The sequence below is a fragment of the Xenopus laevis genome, chromosome 6L, assembly GCF_017654675.1.
Source record: "Xenopus laevis strain J_2021 chromosome 6L, Xenopus_laevis_v10.1, whole genome shotgun sequence".
Classification (NCBI taxonomy): domain Eukaryota; kingdom Metazoa; phylum Chordata; class Amphibia; order Anura; family Pipidae; genus Xenopus; species Xenopus laevis.
In genome coordinates this window covers 144,527,250-144,552,723 of record NC_054381.1, presented here as the reverse complement: position 1 = coordinate 144,552,723, position 25,474 = coordinate 144,527,250, and the positions used below count along the sequence as shown (strand labels likewise).

Genomic DNA, 25,474 nt, shown 5'->3' with positions numbered 1-25,474 from the left:
GTTACACCACGCTTGGCTAAACTTGCTATGTAAACCAAATGTGAGGATCTCTACAAACTTTCCCCAGTTAACATACGATGGATTTACTCAGATTTGCTCTTATTTTAGGGAGTACACACTTAGAATATGAAGCTGGGTTGATTTTCCTACGTCGGGATGACAAAAAAACTCAAATACAGATATGGAATCAGTTATCCAGAAAGCTCAGAATTACGGAAAGGCCGTCTCCCATAGACTAGATTTTATTCAAATCTTTTGAAAACGATTCCCTTTTTCTCTGTAATAATAAAACAGTAGCTTGTACTTGATCCCAACTAAGATATAATTAATCCTTATTGGAAGCAAAACTTGGGTTTATTTAATGTTAACATGGTTTTCTAGTAGAAAGTAAAGGAAAACTATACCCCCTGAACAATATATTGCATGAAACAGCTCATATGTAAAACCCTGCTTCATGTAAATAAACCATATTCATAATAAAATACTTTTTTAGTAATATGTGCCATTGGGCAAAAGTTCTGTCTTTTGCTTCCACACTTCTTCCTGTTACAATTAGAACTGCAGTATTTCTGGTCAGGTGATCTCTGAGGCAGCACACAGACCATCACATAATGGTTGTTCAAGGCAAAAGATGTAAAAGGCCAATATTTACTTAATATATATAACAGTTTGGTGAGATTCTTTAATATGCCACTTAATATGATATAAACTATCTGTTGCTTAAGTATTAATTTGGGGGTATACTTTCCCTTTAAATGAACAGTAATGAAAGTGTATTAAAGAAATAAAAATATAATGCAGTGTTGCTCTGCACTGGTTAAACTGCTGTGTTTGCTTCAGAAACACTGTACATGATATTTTCATTACTTTAAAAAAACACTTTCATTTTTTGGTGTAACTGTTCCTTTAATGCATGAAGATCCAAATTAGGGAAATATTAGTTATCAGGAAAGCCCCAGGTCCTGAGCATTCTGGATAACAGGTCCCATACCAGTACTAAGTACCCAGTTCTAGACCTCCTCCAGGTGCTATATGGAACCATATAATCAAGCTACCTAATATGACCCTGTCCTTAAAGGGCACCTGTTGGGTAAAAATGTTATCCCCAACCAAAGGTGCGGCTAATAGAGCCTACATTCATTTTTTTTTTAAAAAAAATGCCCCGCCAGCGCTATGCTACCCGCACCAGCAGGAAGCTCTTGATGCGAGCAGCCATGTCCATTCACTCGCATGCGCATAATGAAAATGTGCCACGAATTGCTCGTTACGCGCATGCGAGTGACCAGACATGGCTGCTCGCTCCAAGAGCTTCCTCCCGGTGCGGGTAGTGTAGCGCTGTTATCTCCAACCGGAATACCGGCTCTATTAGCCCACACCTTTGGTTGGGGATAACATTTTTACCCAACAGGTGCCCTTTAATGTGAATACATTTATGTGTTATCTATCCTTCCAGCAGGGTACAGGTTATGATAGGTTTACTTAAAGGGGTGGTTCAACTTTTAGTATGGCCAAGTCTAAGCAACTTTTCAACTTGTCTTTTTTTTTATTTATTTTTTAATCGCTTTTGAATTATTTGCCTTCTTCTGATTTTTGCCAGCTTTTAAATGGGGGGTCACTGACCCCATCTAAAAAACAAATGCTCTGTAAGGCTACAAATGTAATGTTATTGCTACTTTATATTACTCATTTCTATTCAGGCCTCTCCTATTCATATTCCAGTCTCTTATTCAAATCAATGCATGTTTGCTAGTGGAATTTGGACCCTAGCTACCAGAATGCTTAAAATGCAAACTGTAGAGCTACTGAATAAAAAGCTAAATAACCACAAATAATAAAAAATGAAAACCAATTGCAAATTGTCTCAGACTATCACTCTCTACATCATACTATAAGTTAACTCAAAAGTGAGCAACCCCTTTAAGTGTTATGACTTGTCAAAGCCTTGATCGACGGACAATTTTTTTCAACATTATTGCTGAGGGATTAAAACAATGTATCTGAATATAATCGGTGGACTGAACGATCCTTGTTGTGAGTTAAAAGATCCAACGTGTTCCTAGATCCAAGCACATTGCAGCTCAGATTCCACCGGGTCTCCCCCAGCACTGCAAGGGTTAAACAGCTGTACACAAACGAGGAAGTGTTAGGAGAACTGAGCCAAAGCAAGGAGATTTGGCCGCCTTACGGTCCCCCTCGTTTTTTTGGGTATTTTTTTTATTTTTTTTTGCTTTATACTGTCATTTAAGCAAGTCCATGTGTCAGCAAACATATGAGAAAAAGTGATAGTCTGTGGTATTTGCCAAAATAAACTCGGCAAAAGTCCTGCTTAAGATCCAGAGACGATTTTCTCCTCGCAGCAGCCACATGTGCATATGGAAATAATTAGCAGGTAGATGATATATAAACAATTTCAGTACCTGACAATTTATCAAACGTTTCTGTTTAGGTTTTCTCCTAGAAAACATTAAACCTAGCCAAGCTCGGGTGAAAACTAGGCTAGAAAGCCAAGAGCTGGCTCCAGGGCGGTGTTTTTTTTTTTTTTTTGTTTTTAAAAACTTTTTTTGAGGAGTGAAAACAAACTTGTAAGTAAAATTGACATTTAAAAGAAAAACATTTTTTTTAAAGGGCAACTAAAACTGAATTCTTGCTATATATATATATATATATATATATATATATATATATATATATATATATATATATATATATATATATATATATCCTTGCTACACACACCAGCCCTATTCTGCAAATATTCTCTAGTCTTCTGGATGTCACCCCTTGTGTTGCCATCCCCATGTTGGCAAAGAGGGGCAGTGAGGCATGTAAACGGTCTGATACAAAGCTGCCCTTTGTCCAAAAAACACTAACAAGTGAACAGCTTAATAGGCAAACACAAGGTTTGAGACCCTTAGGTGACTTAAGGCCCCCATACACAGGCCTACAAAAGGTGCAGATAGACTGAGTCGGCAGCTTATTGGCCCATGTGTGGGGCCATCCGACGGGCTTCCCCGATCGATATCTGCCCAAAAGTTTGGGCAGATCTCAATCGGGCAGATTAAAAAATTCCATTGGATCGCGGCCGCATCTGTGCATCTATGCTGTCCCGCAATCTGACCACCCATATCGGATCCTAGGAGCCCAAGGGCTCACGATTGGATCAGCTCAATATCGTCCACTTCAATGTGCGAATTTCGAGGAGAGTTCTGCTCGTTTGATGACAACTCCAAACAAGCGGATATCTACGTCTATGGCCATCTTTATTGTGATATACTTATTATCCGGGTACCCCAAATAATGGGCTCCCTTACCCCGATTTCTTTCAATTGTTTTTTTGAGACTTCACTACAGATTCCCTGTTGGTATCCCATGCCATCTGTGTCACCCTACAAGAAAATAATGCCTTAAGTCTAGTAGAAAATCATGTAATTATTAAATAAACCCAATAGGATGGTTTTGCTTCCAATATGGATTAATTTTATCTTAATTTGGATCATGTACAAGGTACAGGTATGGCATCCGTTATCCGGAAACCCGTTATCCAGAAAGCTCCAAATTACAGAAAGGCCATCTCCCATTTTATCCAAATAATCCCATTTTTTAAAAAAAATGATTTCCTTTTTCTGAGTAATAATAAAACAGTAGCTTGCACTTGATCCCAACTAAGATAATAATTAATCCTTATTGGAAGCAAAACCAGCCTATTGGGTTTATTTCATGTATAAATGATTTCTAGTAGACTAAAGGTATTCTGTTTTCCTTTTTCTCTGTGATAATAAAACAGTACAGGTATGGGACCTGTTAACCAGAATGCCCAGGAACTGGGGTTTTCCTGATAAGGGATCTTTCTGTAATTTGAATCTTCATACCTTAAATCTACTAGAAAATCTTGTAATCATTAAATAAACCCAAAAGCTGGTTTTGCTTCCAATAAGGATTAATTATATCTTAGTTTGGATCTAGTACAAGCTACTGGTTTATTATTACAGAGAAAAAGAAAATCATTTTTAAAAATCTGGAGCAGCCAACGAAGCGTGAAACAGCCCCTTGTAAGAAATATCCATACAGCCAATGAAGTTCCTACATCTGACATGTTCCTTTTATATTTTAAATAGAATCGATTCATTTTTCCACCAGGGCTATTCGCCAGGACATAAATAAGTGAACATGCCATCTGATCATTTCTCACACGCGGAGTTTGTAGCAGAAAATATTAAGATAAATTCAGACTTTGATAAATAACCCCCTTAGTTTGATGCAGAGAGTGATATTCTGAGAAAAATTGCAATTGGTTTTCATTTTTTATTATTTGTGGTTTTTGAGTTATTTAGCTTTTTCTTCAACAGCTCTCCAGTTTGTAATTTCAGCAGTCTGGCTGCTAGGATCCAAATACCCTAGCAACCATGCACTGATTTGTATCAGACTGGAATATGAATAGGATACGGCCTGAATAAAATCAGTAATAAAAAGCAGCAATAACAATACATTTGTAGTCTTATGGAGCAATTGTTTTTAGATGGAGTCAGTGACCCCCATTTGGAAGCTGGAAAGAGTCAGAAGAAGAAGGCAAATCATTTAAAAACTATAAAAAATAAATAACGAAGGCCAATTGAAAAGTTACTAAGCACTGGCCATTCTACAACATACTAAAAGCTAACTTAAAGGTGAACCACCCCTTTCAACAATGTGTCTAAATTAAGTTGTGGACCACTAATCATTCTTCCTTAATATTTCACATGCAGGCAAAACTGTGCATAAAAAAAATAATTGAGAAGAAGAGCATTTCCCAAAGGGAGAGCTAGCATGAACTGAACCAATATTTTGCTAGCCAAGCGTATTCTCGGGCTACTTCTCTCGAATTACCTACTACAGGCACAGTCTTCTACTTACTGTGTTAGTTGGATCGTCTTGTAATATTCTGTCATATATCTGGAGCGCATCATCGTACCTGTTCCAAAAAGAGAAAGTAAAAACCACTTTTGGAAAATTAGTTCCAGAAAATGCACATTTGATTAAACAATGCTTACTTTTCAGTATGAATAGAGTTCTATTCTGCTAAGCAAAGAAACTTTCCTTGGGGGAAGAGTTGTATAGGATTACTATGTGGGCAAAGACTTGATATCATTTGGCTCTGGTTAGTAGGCTGCACTTGCTATACCCTCAATAAAACAGTAGCAACGCAATGTTATTTTTAACCTTTGGTCGGAAAATACATATACAGATCTAATAAGACATTGCTTATGGAACAAGATGCCTGGAGCTGCAGCTCATAGTGGCTAGTAAATAGAATTATATTACTACTATAAATGCCAGTCAGCCTCCAACTGCTAGCCTGTATTTTTCCTTTCCTTGCCTAAACAACCTTTTAGGCCTATGTCCAATCTACCAAAAGTTATGAAAATATGCAGAGAATAAAAGTTTTGGGCAACAATAAACTGCATATCATATTTACAACCACTACTGTATATTCAGTACGTCTGGATAGGAAATGGACAGGAAGTGGGTAACATTTGGGATGAATTGGGGGTAAATGCTGGGCACAACCTGGTCTACAATGGACACATTTTTAAATTGGTAATGTTGGGAGGTGTGGGATACTGAAAAATTGTTGCACTGCTTCAAATCAATTCAGACCAAAATCATGAATGCATATGGAGAACATATACTTGGAGTGGTAGACAATATATACAAGGTTCAATGGGGGTTTATGTAATAAAAGGCACTAAAGGTGGCCATACATGGAGAGATCCGCTCGTTTGGCGATGTCGCCAAACGAGCGGATCTCCCTCCGATATGCCCACCTTGAGGTGGGCAATATCGGGCTGATCCGATCATGGGACATAGGGCCCAACGATCGGATCCTAGCGAACGCAGACTGGTGGTCGGATCGCGGGACCGCATCAACGAACAGATGTGGCCGAGATCCAACAGGATTTTTAGTCCCATCCGATCGCGATCTGGCCGACTTTCGGCCAGATCTCGATCAGGGAAGCCCGTCGGGGGCCCCCATACACGGGCCAATAAGCTGCCGACTCGATCTGTCGGCAGCTTTTATCGGCCCGTGTATGGCCACCTTAAGTTTGCCCAGGAGCAGTAACCCACAGCAACCAATCAGCAGGTAGCATTTACGGGTCAGCTGTTTTAAAACAAACATCCTATTGGTTGATATGGGTAACTGCTGGGAAAACTTAGTGCATTCTATTACATAACCCCAATGCCTTTCATGTTAGCCTGCTCCATATTGTCTTGTGCCTACTGTCCTGGTTAAGTAACTATTGTGTGTGAAAATTAATTTGATTCTAAATGAATTTGTTATTGTTATTATTACTTATCATTCTAGACAGGCCCTCTCCCACTCATCTTCTCTCTCATTTAAACCACTGCCTAGATGTTAGGGTAGACTAGACACTAGCAACCAGACAGCTGCTGAAATTCAACATCTGAGAGCTGCTGAACAACAACCTAAGTCAAAAAACAATACAAAATGAAAGCCAATTGCAAATAGTCTTAAGCTGGTCATACATAATGAGATCCACTCGTTTGTCAAGGTCGCCAAACAAGCAGATTTCCCCTCACTATGCCCACCATGAGGTGGGCAATATTGGGTTGATCCGATCCTTGGCCCTAGAGCCCAACAATTGGATCACAACAAGGAGAACAAGAGCGGTCGGATCGAGGACCGCATCAACAAACTGATGCAGGTTTCGATCCGATGGAATTTTTAAATCGCACAATGGACATCTGGAAGACTTTCGGGCAGATATCGATTGGGGAAGCCTGAGTGAGGGCCCCATACACTGCCCAATAAACTGCCGACTTAATCTGTCGGCATCTTAGATCTGGGGGCCCTTAGGATATGAATGTCTACATCTTACCACACGTTAATTAAAAGGTGAACCACCCCTTATAAGGGCCTGGCCAAATAAATGACTTTAAAGGAGAAGGAAAGTCATTCTGCACTTGGGGGTGCCAAATGTTAGGCACCCCCAAGTGATTATATTGACTTACCTGAAACCCCGGGCCAGTGCAGAAAACTGCACCGGCCGGGGTTATACCAATGAGTACCACGGAGCGCTACTCTTCTTGCTTCAAATTTCCCGGGGCAAACACATGTGCAGTTGAACGAAATAGGCGAGTTCGGCTTTTCGTTCTACTGCGCATGCTGATAGGAGCACCGGCCTGGGGTTTCAGGTAAGTCAATACAATCACTTGGGGGTCCCCCAAATGCAGGATGACTTTCCTTCTCCTTTAATTCTGTAATGGTTCAGTACTCAAAAAAAAAACACACTAGCTCATGACTAATGCTGGACATTTTTTTCAGTGGATCTACCTAGTGGAATGGGCAGTGTTGCACTCCAGTTCAGTATATGGGAGCAGGCAACACTAGGCATGTTGCCCTACATGATGGCCCTGAATATGTATCACTCAGCAGATACAGCCTCATGAATTGGACATCTCCGGTTTATAAGAAGAACTATATATTAATTTTATTCTATTTGGCAACAAAAGTCTTATTTAATGCGTGACCTCTCTCAGTGTCAAAAAAATCAAAAAAGAAAAAATGTACAAGTATACATACTAATCTCATCTACCACATCTATTTGCCTTGGGATTTAATACGGTTACCTTTCCATAGCTTCAAATCTCAGGCCAGTTAGCCTTTTCACCCTGTGGCTGCCAGGAAATTGCCTTCTTAGTTCCTGAAGACAAGACTGTATAAAGAAAAAAAAACCAATAATTAACAGAGATGTGGTGCACTGAAGAAAATATAAAATTTTCTTCATAATAATCGGAGTAAATAGTAATATCAGAATGGATTCGTGAATCCTGGGCTCTGCGGCGGTGCAATTGCTATCATCACAGCCTCACAGATTTGGTGTCCAATTTGTCCAAGGTTTAATCCCATTGAGTTATGTTGAGGAGTGTGTATATTCTTTCCATGTCTGCATGGATTTACTCACACGTGCCAAAAAAATTCAGGTGGGTCCTGATAAAACGGACCATAGTGTGTGTGAATGCGAAAGGGACCTTAAAGGAGAATTCAACCCCCCTACCCCCAGCCTAACTCCCCCCCTCCCCTAATTTTTTACTCACCCCTCCATGCAGATTCTGGCCTCGGAGTTCACGGCAGCCATCTTCTTTCTTCTGAAGTTTCGGCGCATGTGCAGTTGGAGTAAATTTAAAAATAAAAACATTTTCGGAAATTTTTTTGACTTTCGACGCATGTGCAGCGTTTTGGGACCAGAAATTTACTCCAACTGCTCATGCGCCAAAAATGCCATCAAGACACGAAGATTACCGGAGAACAAGATGACTGCCGTGAACTCTGAGGCCAGAATCTGCACGGAGGGGTCAGTAAAAAATTAGGGGTGTTCGCCCCGGGGGGGGGGGCAGGTAGGCTGGGGGGAGGAGGGTCTACCCAGGGTAGGGGGAAGGGGTTTTTTTTTTTAATTAAAGGTTGAATTCTCCTTTAATCCATTGGGTGTCCCCACCTTGGGTGGGGCTTGAAGAAGTGGTAGGAGGGACAAAAAGATTTTGGGACAGTGTTTACTTGCTTGCTTAGATACACCTGAAGGCTCAAGCGTAAAGCCCAATTTGATAAATTGATATGGAATGAAAAGGGCTACACCAATGCTTAGAGGAACCCTGAACAAGGGGGACTTGAACCAAAAAAAGTACATAAACTACTGCAGACTGTACATTGCAGTCTGGGACAGGGGCTGATGTGAATGATGAATATTCTCTGTTAAGAGCTGTGGCATTTAAAGGCACTATGTAAATTAAAGGAACATAATACCGAAAAATATTGTGTTTTAAAGTAATGAACATGTAATGTACTATTGCGCTGCACTGGTACATCTTGTGTATTTGCTTCAGAAACATTATTAGCATTTATAAAGAAGCTGCTGTGTAGCCATGGGGACAGCCATTCAAAGCTGAAAAGGGAGAAAAGGCACAGAATACACAGGAGATAACAGATAAGATCTGTAGTATACAATGGGATTCGTCTGCACTTATCTGTTATCTACTGTGTATCCTGTGCTTGAATGGCTGCCCCCATGGCTACACAGCAGCTTGTTTATATGAACTATAGTTGTGTCTGTGAAGCAAACACACCAGTTTTACCAGTGCATTATATTGTCATTCCTTTAAAACACTTTCATTTTTTGGTGTTACTTTTCCTTATAATAATCTTAAACCTACTGCCCCTTCTCTCTAATGGTATCTGCTTTGCCTGACCTGGGGGAATTTACTCCGCTATCTTCGGTTACTGAAAAAGTGAACTTAACCGCTTTGGACTTTTTCACCCGAAAATATGACCTAAAACTAACAACATAGGGACTTCACGGCTTCAGTGGATACACAGATCAAGCCAATCCAGGCCCATCTTCACCTTAGGGATTCACAAGTTAATCCCACATACAAACTCAAACCTGACGTGATTAAAAATAAATGTTACAAAGTCTGTTTGTACGACAAGTTCGGAGGGGTTAAAATAAGAGGGATTTAGTTCCCATTTAATGAGCATCTGCTAACATGTAGCTGCTGCCAGAGCTTTTATTTCTCAGAAAATCTGATTATTCAGTAGGGGTTTCACACCCTTCCATTTCATGATGCGTCCTTGATTTTTCAGAAACAGAAGTTTGGAATTGACTTTAGCTAAAGCAGATCTATGATAGCCTTGGACGCAGAACAAAAAACATTGCTGTGCGTGAGTAAGAGTCTGATGAATGTGCATGAACCAACCAGACGCATTTGAACAAGAATTTGTGCGCAAGAACACTGGCAATGCTTTCATTTATACCAGAGCAAATCAGATTATAGATATCCCAGTCTGGTTATTACATATATGCATTAAAAGGCATAAATCACTATATCTGAGATAACTAAAGCCTAACAAGAATATGGTTAGTTGAATCAAGGTCAGGTCCTTTTAAAAATTTGGAGGCTGTGGGTGGAATATACTGGATTGTACATCCAGCTTTCATCTTTTACTTTATCACCTGAGCACAATATTTAAAATTATACAGTGGGGGTCATTTATAAACATTAGGGATGCACCGAATCCACTATTTTGGATTCGGCCGAACCCCCAAATCCTTTGTGAAAGATTTGGCCGAATACTGAATACTGAACTGAATCTTCGTCCGAATCTTTCACAAAGGATTCGGGGGTTCGGCCGAATCCAAAATAGTGGATTCGGTGCATCCCTAATGTTTGCATATGCAAATTAGGGGTGGGAAGGGGAAAATATTTTTACTTCCTTGTTTTGTGACAAGTCACGTGATTCCCCGCCCACCCTTAATTTGCATATGCAAATTCGGATTCGGTTCGGCCAGAAGGATTCGGCCGAATCCTGCTGAAAAAGGCCGAATCCTGAATTCGGTGCATCCCTAATAAACATTGGGCAAATTTGCACCTGGGCAGTAACCCCTGGCAACCAATCAGAGGTTTGCTTTCACTGTTCAACCTGCAGCTGGCTAAAAAAAAAAAAAGTTCATCACGGATTGGTTGCTATGCGTGACTGCCCAGGTGCAAATTTGCCCAGTGTTTATAAATGAGGCCCATTAATATGTATATTATACAGCATTAATATGTATATTAGTTGCATGTTACCTTGACATGAACATTTGATGTGCAAATTAAAAGTCCCTGTAAATGAAATGGAACTCAAGAACTGCTTGATTTTACCTTTCTTGTTATGTTATGCATATCTAGGTATCTCTCCATTTGTATTAACCCTCCCCTTTATTTATTATATACAGTCTACTAAAAATTAAATCAAAATGTTGAATCTTAGATTCTGGATGTACTGTACCAGCCAGAGCTTTTGTAGGCAGATGTGGAATTGGCTCCCTGAATCAGTGGTACAGGCTGATACATTAGATAGCTTTAAGAAGGGGTTGGATGATGTTTAGCAAGTGAGTGAATACAGGGTTATGGGAAATAGCTCATAGTACAAGTTGATCCAGTGACTAGTCCGATTGCCATTTTGGAGTCAGGAAGGAATTTTTTCCCCTTTGAGGCAAATTGGAGAGGCTTCAGATGGGGGTTTTTTTGCCTTCCTCTGGATCAACTGGCAGTTAGGCAGGTTAAAATAAAAGTTAAGGTTGAACTTGATGGACGTGTGTCTTTTTTTCAACCTAACTTACTGTTATTATGTTACTAGGAGCCAGGCCTTTAAAGCTCACTGTGCTCCATGATTCTGTCAACAAGCTTAGCTTACGAGTCTTTGGAAATTTTTAAAACGGAAAAAAGTGCAGTTACGTTATAGAAGCTGATGCTACAGGGCAGATTATGAATTAATTAAGATACAGATACTGGTTTCTATGCATTAATTAAAGGGGACCCGTCACCCAAAAAAATTATTCAAAATCCTATTTTATCAAATTAGTCAAGCAAAATTAACTTTAATTACACTATACAAATTATTTTATTCTTGTTTCCTTCAGTCTGGGAATTCATAATTATAGCAAGGAGGCAGGAGCCATTTTGTGGACACTGTTATTAAGACAAGCCTTGCATCATCTCAGAATCTTGTTTGTGCACCAGAATAGGGGACCCGATCTCCATACCCATGCCCTGGCTACACAATTAAATGGTGAAGGTAATAGGGGAATGTGGGGAGAGCAGTGACATCTAGGAAGAGCTGAATGGAAAGTGAAAGTAATTGTCTGCCCCCGCCTCTATGCCTAAGGCATAGAGGAGGGGCAGCCAATATTTGATTGACAGCTGGGATTTTTAAATGAGCTTACAACAGCTATGAATGCTTTAATAAAAAATAGAAATTGGATTTCATGTTTAATTTGAAAAGGACTTTTATTATACAGCTTTTTGTGCATCCCCTTTAACTCAGCAAACCAGGGTTGGACTGGGCCATCGGGACACCGGGAAAAAACCCAGGGGGTCTTGGCTCTAGTGGGCCCTACCGGTCCTGGCACTGAGTGTGAAAGCCTAGAGCAAGCTGCATTTTTGTTTATGGTAAGCATTTCCTCTCGCCCTTCCTCATGTGAGGAGCTGGGCACAGCGGGCTTCCGTACCTCAGTCCCTCCTCCCCCAATAAAGCTCCACTCTTTGCTAAAGGGATGGAGACTGGTAGTAGAACATTCATGCATGCCCGCCCCTAAAAAAGATACAAAAGAAACTCGATTCTGGAGCTCTAAGTGCCGCTGGGTGCTTTAGTTCTTCTACAAACCATGTTGTGCATTGTAGGGAGCGGGGGGTAACAAAGCTGAAAACATACCATTGCTATGTCATCTCTACCGCAGTCCAGGGCTGCAATCATCACTTGTTCATAAATGATCCAAACTGTTCAGAGACACAAGAAAAAGTAGAATTGAATAAAAAAATGAAATTTAATCTTGCATTTATGTTTTCTATTAACGTACAGCAGGATAATATATTAAACTTCTTATAAAAGATTTGCCGTGATCGCTTACGTTTGCTTTCTGTCGACAGCCTCGAACAGATAAATATCCAACTTATAAGATCCAGAAAAATGTGCCTTAAGCAACACCAAAAAAACATAAACCTAAACAGCAGTCTCACTTTCTATTGCAGAGGATTCATGGAGTTCATACTCTTTACAACACAAAAAAGTACCTACCGTCACCATAACAGCCACTTTTTACTACCTTCAATCTTGGTATAAAGTAGACCATGATGGATAAGGGTCACAATGGTTTTTTCGTATTGGACATACTAACCAAAAAACCGAAATTTTCCCCATTTAACCCTTAATTTCAGTTACCAAGAACAGATTTCTGGCCTGAAATCACTGCCAGAAATCCTGAGAGAGGCTGATGACATACACTTGGTGGGTGATTTCCTGCACTGGTTTTCATCTATATCGGTTTAGCTACTGTTTTTTTAATCATCCATCATTGAAAGATTGCTCTAAGGAATGGTGAGGACAACTTTTGTGGCTACCAAATATGAAAATAATTTAGGTTCAGAAGGCAGTGGATGATTCTCCTGGGTTTCCTATTAACCAAGAACATGCTTTTCCTGCAAAAGGCAGAACAGGAGACTTTAAAGGCATGCTGTAATAGGAAAAAAAATTTTTCCAAACAAATCAGTTAATAGTGCTGCTCCAGCAGACTTCTGCAATGAAATATGTTTTTCAAAAGAGCAAATTGATGTTTTGATTTTTAATTTTGAAATTGGACATGAGGCTAGACATATTGTCAGTTTGCCAGGAGCCCCCAGTGATGTGACTTGTGCTCTGATAAACATCAATCACTCTTTACTGCAAGTTGGAGTAATATCACCCCTCCCTTTCCACACAGCAGCCTAACAACAGAACAATGGGAAGGTAACCAGATAGCAGCTCCCTAACGCAAGATAAGAGCTTCCTGGTCGATCTAAGAACAGCACTCAGTAGTAAAAAAAAAGCGACACATTTAGTTAAAGGGATAATGTCATGGGAAGTTTTTTTTCAAAATGAATCAGTTAATAGTGCTGCTCCAGCAGAATTCTGCACTGAAATCCATTTCTCAAAAGAGCAAACAGAATTTTTTATATTCAATTTTGAAATCTGACATGGGGCTAGAGATTTTGTCAATTTCCCAGCTGCCCCTGGTCATGTGACAGTATCCCTTTAAGTAGGAGAAACAACAGCCTGCCAGAAAGCAGTTCCATCCTAAAGGAAAGTCTGAAAGCACATGACCAGGCAACATGACCTGAGATGTCACCTACACACCGATATTAAAAAAAAAAAATTACACTTATTGGTTCAGGAATGAAATTGTATATGGTAGAGTGAATTGTTTGCAGTGTAAAAAGTGTAATTTAAAAACTACACCATAAAAATCATGACAGAATCCCTTTAAATCAGATTTCAACAGATAATAATGTGCGACCTACAGGGCCACAAAAAACTCAATAACATAGGGACAAGCTAATCCAAGGAAAAGTTAATCTGCGTATGCAAACAGCACTCCTGGGAATGGATGTCATACTTCATTTAAGCCTTTACCTTTCTACGGAATTCCTATAATCAAAAACCAATCAATAAAAAAAATCTGTGTTGGAGCAGTCCCGAGTTCAGCTCCTCATTACCAGGGGTTTACTTGGGGATACAAAATTGTTTCTAGGGTAATTTTTTATATAAATATACAATATATAATCTTGCTTCTGTTATGCATTATTACTGCTCATTGCTCAACAATGTTACACTTCAGGACTTAGATTCATATCTGACTGTAGAGCCTTAAGGTGGCCATAGACACACAGATCCTATCGTACGAATCGATGATTCGTACGATTTTCGGATTGTGTGTGGCGTGTGCCGACATCTTTCGCCCGGCGGAGATCGGTCGTTTGGTCGATCGGTCAGGTTTGATTTTGACCCGACCGATCCCGCCGGAGCTCATGGCACATCGTAATCTGATCGTTCGGCCATACGGCCGAACAATCAGATTACCCCCTGCCTGTTAATGGCATATCGGGGAAAGATCCGCTCGTTTGGCAACATCGCCAAACGAGCGGATCTTTGCATCTATGGCCACCTTTAGCCTAAATATCTTTGATACGTGAGGTCACTTAGACTCCATAATCAAATTATGAAATTCTTTTCTTTTTCTCTGTAATAATAAACCAGTACCTTGTACAGGTATGGGATCCATTATCAGGAAACTGTTATCCAGAAAGTTCCGAATTACGGAATGGCCGTCTCCCATAGACTCCATTATAATCAAACCAATTTTTAAAAAAGATTTCCTTTTTCTGTGTAATAATAAATCATTTGCTTGTACTTGATCCCAACTAAGATATAATTAATCCTTATTGGAAGCAAAACCAGCCTATTGGGTTAATTTAATGTTTACATGATTTTCTAGTAGATTTAAGTTATGAAGATCCAACTACAGAAAGATCTGTTATCTGGAAAGCCCCAGGTCCCGAGCAGTCTGGATAACAGGTCCCATACCTGTACTTGAGATCAACTAAAATATAAAGAATCCTTATTGGAAGCAAAACCAGCCTATTGGGTTTATTTAATGTTTACATGATTTTATAGTAGACCTAGGGGGTTATTTATCAAGGTTTCAATATCAACTGCTACAAACTCTGATCGGGTTTTTAACACTTATTTATTAATACATTTACCCGAAAATTTGCTTTGCGGGAAAAGCTCAGATTTACACGATTTTTTCTTGAATTTTCCACGAGTTTTCCCTTTGACTTTTATGCAACCTCGACAGGTTTGAGATGCCGTGGTTTTATATTCGGGCTTTTTAGCCCTCGCGGTTTAATAAATTCTGAAAAATTCTTGATTTTTTTTTTAAAAAAAAAGTCTGATTTTATAAAAAAAAAATCCAGAATTTTTCAGATTTCAGGTATTCGGAGTTTAGTAAATAACCCCCTTAAGGTTTGAAGATGCAGATTACAGAAAGATCCGTTATGCGCAAAACCCCCAATCAGTAAGGTTAACAGTTCTGGATATCTGTACTGTGAATCTTACCATATTCCAGGCATTGGGGGGTAGAGGCAAAACTGCTGAACTCGTACAAAGAGTGAATTAACTAATTTTTGTGCCTTGGTTTCAACTCTTGACAGATGAACGGTGGTGATGGTGGTTTTGTTAGTTTATTAAAAAAGGGACCCGTACTGATCAGCATTAGTCGGTGTATGTGAGATAGTGCAGATGTTTCTAGTTGGGATTGAAAGGTACTTATTTATATTTCATGTAAATTGAAATGAAAGACTGATGTGGCAGTACAATGGTAGAACACCTAATGCTTCACACACAGTCATAGAAGCACCGTTTTTTTTATCTACAGATCAAGTGAGAACAAGTACAGGTGGGTCAATGAAAACATCTAACTCCCCTGTCTGTATTATAAATATACTGCTCACATCTGCATTCCCTAGCAGCGCTTTATAAATACACAGATAAATACTTCTGTGCTCAAGCTTACAGTGAGGCAAGAAAGGAATAGACTTAATGCCTTTAGAGATTTATTTAATACAGTGGGAGAGAGACCTCATGTCAGGCAATAATACATCTTTAAATTGCAAAATATCTTGCTGGCCTTGGTAAAGCACAAAGACGATGGAAGGACACTTCTTTTTTGAATACTAGTTCAACAATCACAACTATGGTAATGGCCAAATAACCATATCAAATAAGTGTCTGTGTCTTAAAGGAGAACTAAAGCTTAACTAAAGAAGTAGCTAGAAATGCTGTACATTATGTTTTGTGCTTCTGTACCAGCCCAAGGCAACCACAGCCCTTTAGCAGTTGGGATCTGTGTCTCCAAAGATGCCCCAGTAGCTCCCCATCTTCTTTTCTGCTGATTCACTGCACATGCTCTGTGCTGCTGTCACTTACTGAGCTTAGGGACCCACTCACAATATACAGTACACATAGAATAGAAATGTCACAATATAAGGCTGATTAGTAATTAATACAGATAATTACTTCATGGCAGCACAGAAACCAGTGCAATTGGTATTAGAATTTAATAATCAGCCCTGTAGCATCAGTTTATTTTACAGACCAACCTCATTTTCTGCTGGATAATTAGTGACGAGCCCTAAGCTTAGCTTCTCAACAGCTGCTCAGAGCCCACTGAGCATGTGAGTGTCACAGACACTTTCCAAGATGGTGACCCCCTGTGACAAGTTTGAAGTCCTCGATCATTGCTGCTATTGACAAGCTGAAACTTTAGGCTGGTGCAATAAGTTCTGTATATAAAATATGGTATTTGTAGTCACATTCATTTTAGGGTTTAGTTCTCCTTTAATCAACATTATGGCTAACCTGCCATGTCCAAAGCATTGGGATGTTTTCTAATTCGACAATTAACCTTCCTATCATAGAGTCATCTATAGAAGTACAGACATGCCTAATACAAAAGCTTTTAACCCCCACTGTAATCACTTATATGAAGTAATGCTGGGTGGCACATGCCTGGGAAAAAAATCTACAGTAATGAATATAACTTTATATTAAAGATGTTGCTCACCTTTGAGTTAACTTTTAGGGGGTTATTTATGAAAGGTCAAGTTAATTTTAACTCAAAAAAAACGTGTTTTTAAGGGTATTTTTCATCAAAACTCGAATTTTCAGGTTAAAAAAAACCAAAACTCCAAGTTTTCGAATTTAAAAAACAAACAAAAAAAACTTGATCTTTTTGAGATTTAGGGGCAGACTTATCAATGGTCTTATTTCAAGTTCATGGGAGTTATTTAAAACTCCCATAAACTCCAAATTCGACCAATCGAAATTTATTAAAAAAAAAAAAAATCTAATTTTTCAAAGTCTGGTGAATAGGATCGACCCGCAAACTCGAATCGAATTCGATTAGAGTTTTTCATACTCAATTTGAGTTTTTTCTGTGCAAGAAACTTGAATGTCAGGAAGGCTGCAAACAACTCCAAATCGATCCCAGAAAGTCTTCCATAGGCTAAAACAGCAATTCAGCAGGTTCACCAGGCGAATAGTCGAATTTGAGTTCTGTAAGGACCAGTGCATGATAAATCTCTATAATCAAAGTCGAATTTTAAAAAAAAAACTCGAATTGAATTATAATAATTCCCTAGTCGACAGTTTTGCCCATAAAAAAATTCGAAAAAATACTCCAGCTAAAACCTGTTGAGATCATGTAGAAAAGGGTCCCTTGAACCATTTGAAGATGTTTGTAGCCTTCATAATGTTCAAGGTTTTTTTGGTGGGTTTAGCTTGAAAACTCGATGAATTAGAGTATTCATGTTTTTCACACCAATTACACCGATTCGAGTTTTTTCATAAATCAGAAACCATTCAAGTTCCTCATAATTGGCTATGCAGCCCCTGTGCCAGGAGATAACTGAAAAGGGTTTTCTACAGACATGGTTGAAGCAATTGCCCCATTTGTGAAGACTGAGCAGGTCCGTGCTGCTAAAGTAATCTTGCTCTGCTTAGAAAAACTCTTGTCCTTGTTGTGTTGCTGGATCTGCTCATGATGAGCTGCAGTTTTTAGGCACTTTAAAAAGCACAGCACTGAAACACCAATGGTGGCCATAGACGTAACAATTACGATCTTTCCTGGAAAAGATGTTTCCAGGAAAGACTGTTAGTTTCAAAACACACGTGTAGAGCTGAATTGTCAGATATACAGACAGAAACAATAGAATTCTACCTGTATCTCACAATTCAGCACTAACAATGGCCGATGTTCGGGTGCCTTCTAAGCTGCTCCATCAAAATTTTCCGGCCAGCACAATCGACGAGCAGACTGTTATCCAAGTCTTGTGCCGATATTGGTCGGCTTGTCTCCCACCATAAAAGCACCAAATATCGTACAAAAGTTTGTTTCATGCGATATTATCTGCACATCTATGACCACCTTAAAAAAGTGTTTGCAGTCAGGGAAAATTCTGACATCTCAGACTTGTTTATCCTACATCTACAGGTCAGCACAAAGTATGACAGTCACAAAAACAACCCAAATTTGTATTCTTGCACCGATATGAAAGTGGAGGAAATTTAGCTGTATCCCAAAGGAAGGGGAAAAAAAAGTAGGAAAGAAACAAGCTGGATTACAAAGACAAGCACTGGAGCTGCCAAAGTTCACAGCTCTGAAGATAAATTGGAGTTCTGTTAAATATTGCTTAAAGGTACCAAATGATAGAGCTGTGCCAAACGAGGTCAAATTTCCTGCACGTTAGGCGACCGTTTCCTGGAATATGTTTGTGTTGGAGCAACCACTGCACGCCCGAGACCTAATTATCAGCAGAATGCAATCCTATAGAGACTAGGCAAGGGGTACCAGAGCTAGGGGAGAGGTAGTATTTAATTCACGCCTCTTTAGATGGCCTACAGAGTGATGACAGTGTACTGAGCCAACACAAAACACTTGTCTGCCAGAGAGATATTCTGCAGCGATCTCACAGCAAACAGATTACATTTAATCCCAACCAAGCGTGTTCTTCTGTGTCTCATCAGAACAGCATTAGATTATATTTCTAACACACATAGGACTGGAGTCTATGGGGCAAATTCACTAAGCAGCAAAAATGCGCTAGCGACGCCTTCGCAAGGCGAAGTTTTCGCCAGGGCGCCGCTAAGTCACTAAAATCGGAAGTTGCGCTCAGGGAGGCGAACGGTAGCGAATTTGCGCTAGCGTTAATTCGTCAAGCAAAGCGAAGTTACGCTAGCGATGCCTAATTTGCATACGGCGCCAAGTTAAAGTTGAATGGACATATATGTAGCAGCAAATACATTACACTACACAAGCCCAGGAAAGCTTCATAAAATAAAATAGAGTTGTTATTTTGCCCTATACATGTGCCCACTGTATAGTTTATGTGCCATATGTTAGGAAATGTAGGGGGGAAGGAGGGTACCCCCAAAAAAATGTACGATCTTTTTCAGCCTATCACCCTTAAAAAAGGAAAAGACGCCAGCGTTTTTTGGGAAAAAATGTAAACTTTTTTTTTTTAAGCATCCCTATCTACTCTATTCGCCTGGTCTGAGGTGGCGAAGGCAAGTCTGGCGCAAGAGGTAACGTTCAGTAAAATGCGCAAGTTAGTGAATTAGCGTAGTTACGTCCCATTCGCCATAGCGCAACTTCGCCTGGCGTAAGGGTGCGAAGTAGCGCTAGAGTAGGTCCACTTCGCTAGCGAATTTACGCCATCGCCCGTTAGTAAATCGCCAACGTAACGAAATGACGTCACGCTAGCGAATTTGCGCTAGCGTTAGCCACTTCGCACTTTAGTGAATTTGCTCCTATGTATCTAACACGGGATAAATTGGAGAAAGACATAAAACTCAATGAATTTAGTATTTTTCCATTTTTATTTCAGTATAGAAGACTCTACATTCTTCCATTTTATTCTGATTAAGGGGGTTATTTATCAAAGGACGAGTTGAATTTAACCCAAAAAATGTAAGGGTATTTTTCAGTCAAAACTCACATTTTCAGGTTAAAAAAAAAAAAATAGGCTTTATCGAGGTTTCTTAAAAAAACAAAAACAAAAAAAAACTTGAATTTTTCAAGATTTATTATATCCCAAAGCTGGAAATAGCTCGAATTCAAAAATACTCCAGCTAAAACTGTTGAGGTCATGTAGAAGTGAGGTCTCTTGAACCATTTAAAGATGTTTGTAGCCTTCATGATGTCATGAAGTTTTTCTCTTTGGGTTTCGCACGAAAACTCTATTAATTGGAGCATTGAGGTTTTTGTTACCGACTACACTGAAGAGTTTTTCATAAATCAGAAACCATTCGAGTTGTGAGTTTATTCGAGGTCTAAAAAAAAGCTCACAAACCTCACAAACTCAAATAACCCCCTTAATGTGTCGTGTAACGAAGCTGGAGTTGCCATACTGTTAGTCTTAGTGGAGATATTTTATATACAGTTTGGCAGACAAGCATTTTTCTTCATTACAAATAAATGGCGACTTTCTGTTGAAGGCTACAGAGAACAATAAAGGTCAAGAAAAGATATTTGAATTCAGTTTGCAATCAAAATAAAACTCACTGTCATCTCCAAGTTTGGAAGCGTGTTCATTTATCAGCTCTTCTCCGACTTCAATTACATGTTCGCTGTTCCGATAGTTTTCTTCTCGCCAAGTTTTCATCTTATCCCGCATGTCTGGAAAGTAGAAGGGGAATTTACTATGTTGAAAGGCATCTACGTAAATGCATTTTTTGTGACAGTAGGGAAAGGTTAGCACAGGTATAGGATCCGTTATCCAGAAAGTTACGTCTATCCAGAAAGGCAGTCTCCCATAGACTCCATTTTATCCAAACAATCCAAATTTTTTAAAAATGATTACCTTTTTCAATGTAATAATAATAAACCAGTACCTTGTACTTGATCCCAACTAAGATATAATTAATCCTTATTGGAAGCAAAACCAGCCTATTGGGTTGATTTAGGGCTAGTCCACACGGGGAGATAGCCACGCGTTTGCGGTCGCGGCGACAAAGCGCCGCGCCAGTCGCCGCGACCGGCGCAGGCGACAGTTTTGTATGGGCGCCTATGTAAAAACGCCTGTGCTAACCACACGAGGCGATGCGCTTTTCAACAGTCGCCTGAAAAAGCCTTGCGAGGCATTTTCAGGCGACTGTTGAAAAGCGCATCGCCTCGTGTGGTTAGCACAGGCGTTTTTACATAGGCGCCCATACAAAACTGTCGCCTGCGCCGGTCGCGGCGACTGGCGCGGCGCTTTGTCGCCGCGACCGCAAACGCGTGGCTATCTCCCCGTGTGGAATAGCCCTTAATGTTTACATAGTTTTCTAGTAAACTTAAGGTATAAAGATCCAAATTACGGAAAGTTCTGGTATCCGGAAAACCCCAGGTCTCAAGCATTCTGGATAACAGGTCCAATTTAAAGAGAAATCTAAGGGGTACTGTTATATAACAGGGATGAACCTTGTCGTTCCAGTCTTTCTTCTAGCCTTGTAAATTATTATATTGGTCTTACAGGTATACGTATGGCATCCGTTATCTGCAAACACATTACCCAGAAAGCTCCAAATTATGGAAAGACTCTCATAGACTATATTTTAATCAAATAATTAAAAAATGTTTAAAAAGTTCCATAACTGTACATTGCAGAGCATTTGCTGATTCCACCCCTGGCTCTACATATGCTTATTAAAAAACCCTATCCTACAATTATAAACCCCAATAAGGATGAAACCGGTCTGTAGTTGGGATCTTATCAGAAAATACCCTAGGTGTGTTTTAAAATTAGGGATGCACCGAATCCAGGATTCGGCCTTTTTCAGCAGGATTCGGACGAATCCTTCTGCCTGGCCGAACAGAATCCGAATTTGCATTTGCAAATTAGGGACGGGAGGGAAATCGCATGACTTTTGTTACAAAAGAAGGAAGTAAAAAATGTTTTCCCCTTCCCACCACTAATTTTCATATGCAAATTAGGATTTGGATTGGTATTCGGCCGAATCTTTCGCAAAGGATCCGGGGGCTCGGACGAATCCAAAATAGTGGATTCGGTGCATCCCTATTTAAAATCCAGTGTTTGATGTTTATTATATAGAATATACAGTGCAGGGTCTTCACAATGCAAGAAAATAAAACAAAACATCCTGTATAGTTGGGTATCAATTCCAAGTACTATGTTTATTCATCCATAAGGCCAACACGGCTGCAAGATCAATTCTCACTGCATCATTGTATACACTGAAAAAGGAATAATTATATCTATAACAAAAAAAAAAAATACCAAAAAATTACGGCTGAGTCAAGACACAAAATTATTTTCCAGACTAACCTTCCGGAACGAGTCTCCAACCAAATCCAAAAACTTTCATAAATCTGTCAGTGTTTCCATATTTTGATTTCTGTTAAATACGGCCAAAACCACCTTTTGGGTAATATTTCCTATAAATGACTAAATACAAATGCTTTTTGACATGAAGATCCATGGAAATTCTAATTGGATCGTCTGAATATTAGCTAGCAGGAAGGCATCAGAAAACTGGCAGGGGCTGCTACATATTGAAATATAATAAGCAGCCAAGGTTTCCTGTCTACTGATAACTTGGCACAAGCTAAAATCCATCACACCATTCACCCGCTATTCGAGGGATTTACTAATTCCTCAGTTGGGTGACAAATGGTAATTTTGGTAATTCAAGGTGAAAAAAACAAGCCCTTAAAAAAGTAATAATAATAAAATATAGCAAATGATAGAACAACTAGAAAAACACGTTCTATCGAAAAGAATTCTGACACTTTGTATGAGGCAGTTTATTTTACTTTTGGGTGCTACTTTTGTGAACCATCTGTGCTGGACGGCAACTAGTGAAAACTTCTGGGCTGAATAATGCGTTTAACCCCCAAGGTACTAAAAATATTTTTTTCTTCTGTATTTTTTTTTAATAAAAGCAATAACTTCTACAGACAAATTTAATGCCTTAAATAGAGGCCTGTGACACCCATATCGTCTTCCCTTCCAAAAACATTTCATTTTATTTACTTCTAAATAGCAATTTGTAGTTTTCACTTACTAATCATATCCCTTTATAGAGAAAGCACATCCTTTGTCTTGTAAAAATGGAGAAGGAAGCACATATCAATGCTCTTCAGCATATTGGATACAGTCCTAAAATTGTATATATTATTAATTTAGATATCAAAATGATAATTAAAAGCATCTTAGGGCCAGAGGTATGGGACCGGTTATCCAGATAACGGATCTTTCCGTAATTTGGGTCTTCATGCCTTAAGTCTGATAGAAATTCATTTAAACATTAAATAAACCCAATAGGCTGGTTTTGCTTCCAATAAGGATTAATTATATCTTAGTTGGGATCAAGTACAAGCTACTGTTTTATTATTACAAAGAAAAAGGAAATCATTTTTAAAAATTTGGATTATTTGGATAAAGTGGAGTCTATGGGAGACAGCCATTCCGTAATTCGGAGCTTTCTGGATAAAGGATCCTATACCTGTAATCGTTTACGGAAGTGATCCCCAACCAGTGGCTCTTGAGCAACCTGTTACTCACAAACCCTTTGGATGTTGCTCTCAGTGGCCTAAAAGCAGGTGTTTATTTTTGAATTCCAGGCAAGTTGCGGTTGCATAAAAACCTTATATACAGCCAAACAGAGTCTCCTGTAGGCTACCAATACACATAAAGGCTAACAAATAGCCAATCACAGCCCATATTTGGCACCCTCAATGAGGTTTTTTATGCTTGCGTTGTTCCCAAACTCTTTTACATTTGAATGTAGCTTCCCAGGTTGGGGAACCCTGGAGTAACATTTAACAGTGCATTAAAAAAAATAAGTCTTCCGTTGGACATACATTCTGCCTAGAATTTTAACTGACAAATACCAATCAATTCCTTTTATTTGTTGCACTAAAAAGCGGAGAACAGCGAAACTGAAAACACTTTCAGGACAATTGGTGGTGGAGAAGGGTTCCCTCTCCTAGCTGAGGCCAATGGTCAGCCAAACATACAGACGGACACACACACCAGATCTTGACGTAGAAACGCTACTGTATGCATTGTTTGCACTGAAATCCACTAGGCTACCAGCACTGGGAGGGAGCTCCAGCTATGGACAGCCACTATTGTTTCCCCCAACTGGAGTGAGGGCTGTGTTAGCCTACAACTCCAGTGGGTAAAACAATATTTGGGTGATAGGTGTCCTTTAAGTAATGGTTGATTCTTTATTTATTTATTGTTTTTCCTGGCCGGCCAGATTTTAAGAATTCTGTTATATGTTACAAATAAGTTATATACTTTTTGAACACTTTGGTCTTAAAATACACCTTTAATTTATTTATTTTTCTTGTCCTTTAAGTAGTGTTTGGAGGAAAGCAATGGTGGCTCTGGAAATATTCCATTGGATGGGTCATCAATATGCAGAATGCTTTCAGATTTCCTCCTTTACTACTAAATGTGGACATTGTTTTCTTTCAGTAATTATTCACTTCTGGGCAAGGCTTTTTTGATGTGCTTCTGTCAGTCTACATCTAATATACAGTATGTCTGTTTCTACTGAACGACATAACAGGATTAATTAGCACAGAGAAATAAACAAAGTTAAATAATACATACAATAGGTAATTCTATAAAAGCTAGATACATTTAGAACTAGGGATGCACCGAATCCACTATTTTGGATTCGGCGAACCCCCGAATCCTTTGAGAAAGATTTGGCCGAATACTGAACCCTAATTTGCATATGCAAATTAGGGGTGGGTAGGGGAAAAATTTGACTTCCTTGTTTTGTGACGAAAAGTCACGCAATTTCCCTCCCCACCCCTAATTTGCATATGCAAATTAGGATTCGGATGAATGTGAATCCTGCTGAAAAAGGCAGAATCGTGGCCAAATTCCAAACCGAATCCTGGATTCAGTGAATCCCTATTTAGAACAGAAAACAACCCAGTACTAATCATATGTGCACAAAAGCAATGTAGACTAAAGGATGGGAGTATTATAGGCTTGCAAATCTGAGAAATAGCAGATTATACTAAGAAGATCACTCATGCATTGGTGTAGAAACACTAAGGGGCCGATTCATGAAGCTCGAGTGAAGGATTCCAATTAAAAAAACTTCGAATTTTGAAGTGTTTTTTGGGCTACTTCGACCATCGAATGGGCTACTTCGACCTTCGACTACGACTACGAATCGAACGATTCGAACTAAAAATCGTTCGACTATTCGACCATTCGATAGTCGAAGTACTGCCTCTTTAAAAAAAACTTCAACCCCCTACTTCGGCAGCTAAAAGCTACCGAAGTCAATGTTAGCCTATGGGGAAGGTCCCCATAGGCTTGCCTAAGTTTTTTTGATCGAAGGATATTCCTTCGATCGTTGGATTAAAATCCTTCGAATCGTTCGATTCGAAGGATTTAATCGTTCAATCGAAGGAATAATCCTTCGATCGTTCGATCGTAGGATTTGCGCTAAATCCTTCGACTACGATATTTGAAGTCGAAGGATTTTAGTTCCTAGTCGAATATCGAGGGTTAATTAACCCTCGATATTCGACCCTTC

At 39.3% G+C, this 25,474-nt stretch overlaps 1 protein-coding gene across 1 annotated transcript in view; it reads right to left on the bottom strand.

The window, feature by feature from the left end:
• emc2.L (ER membrane protein complex subunit 2 L homeolog) overlaps positions 1 to 25,474 on the bottom strand; it is a 50,179-nt gene that overhangs the window by 20,046 nt on the left and 4,659 nt on the right. The window contains exons 3-6 of the mRNA XM_018266428.2: positions 20,469 to 20,582; positions 12,245 to 12,309; positions 7,627 to 7,712; positions 4,891 to 4,948 (exon numbers count right to left, since the gene is read on the bottom strand). Of these exons, the coding sequence (XP_018121917.1) occupies positions 4,891 to 4,948; positions 7,627 to 7,712; positions 12,245 to 12,309; positions 20,469 to 20,582 (323 nt within the window). The remainder of the gene's footprint in view (positions 1 to 4,890; positions 4,949 to 7,626; positions 7,713 to 12,244; positions 12,310 to 20,468; positions 20,583 to 25,474) is intronic.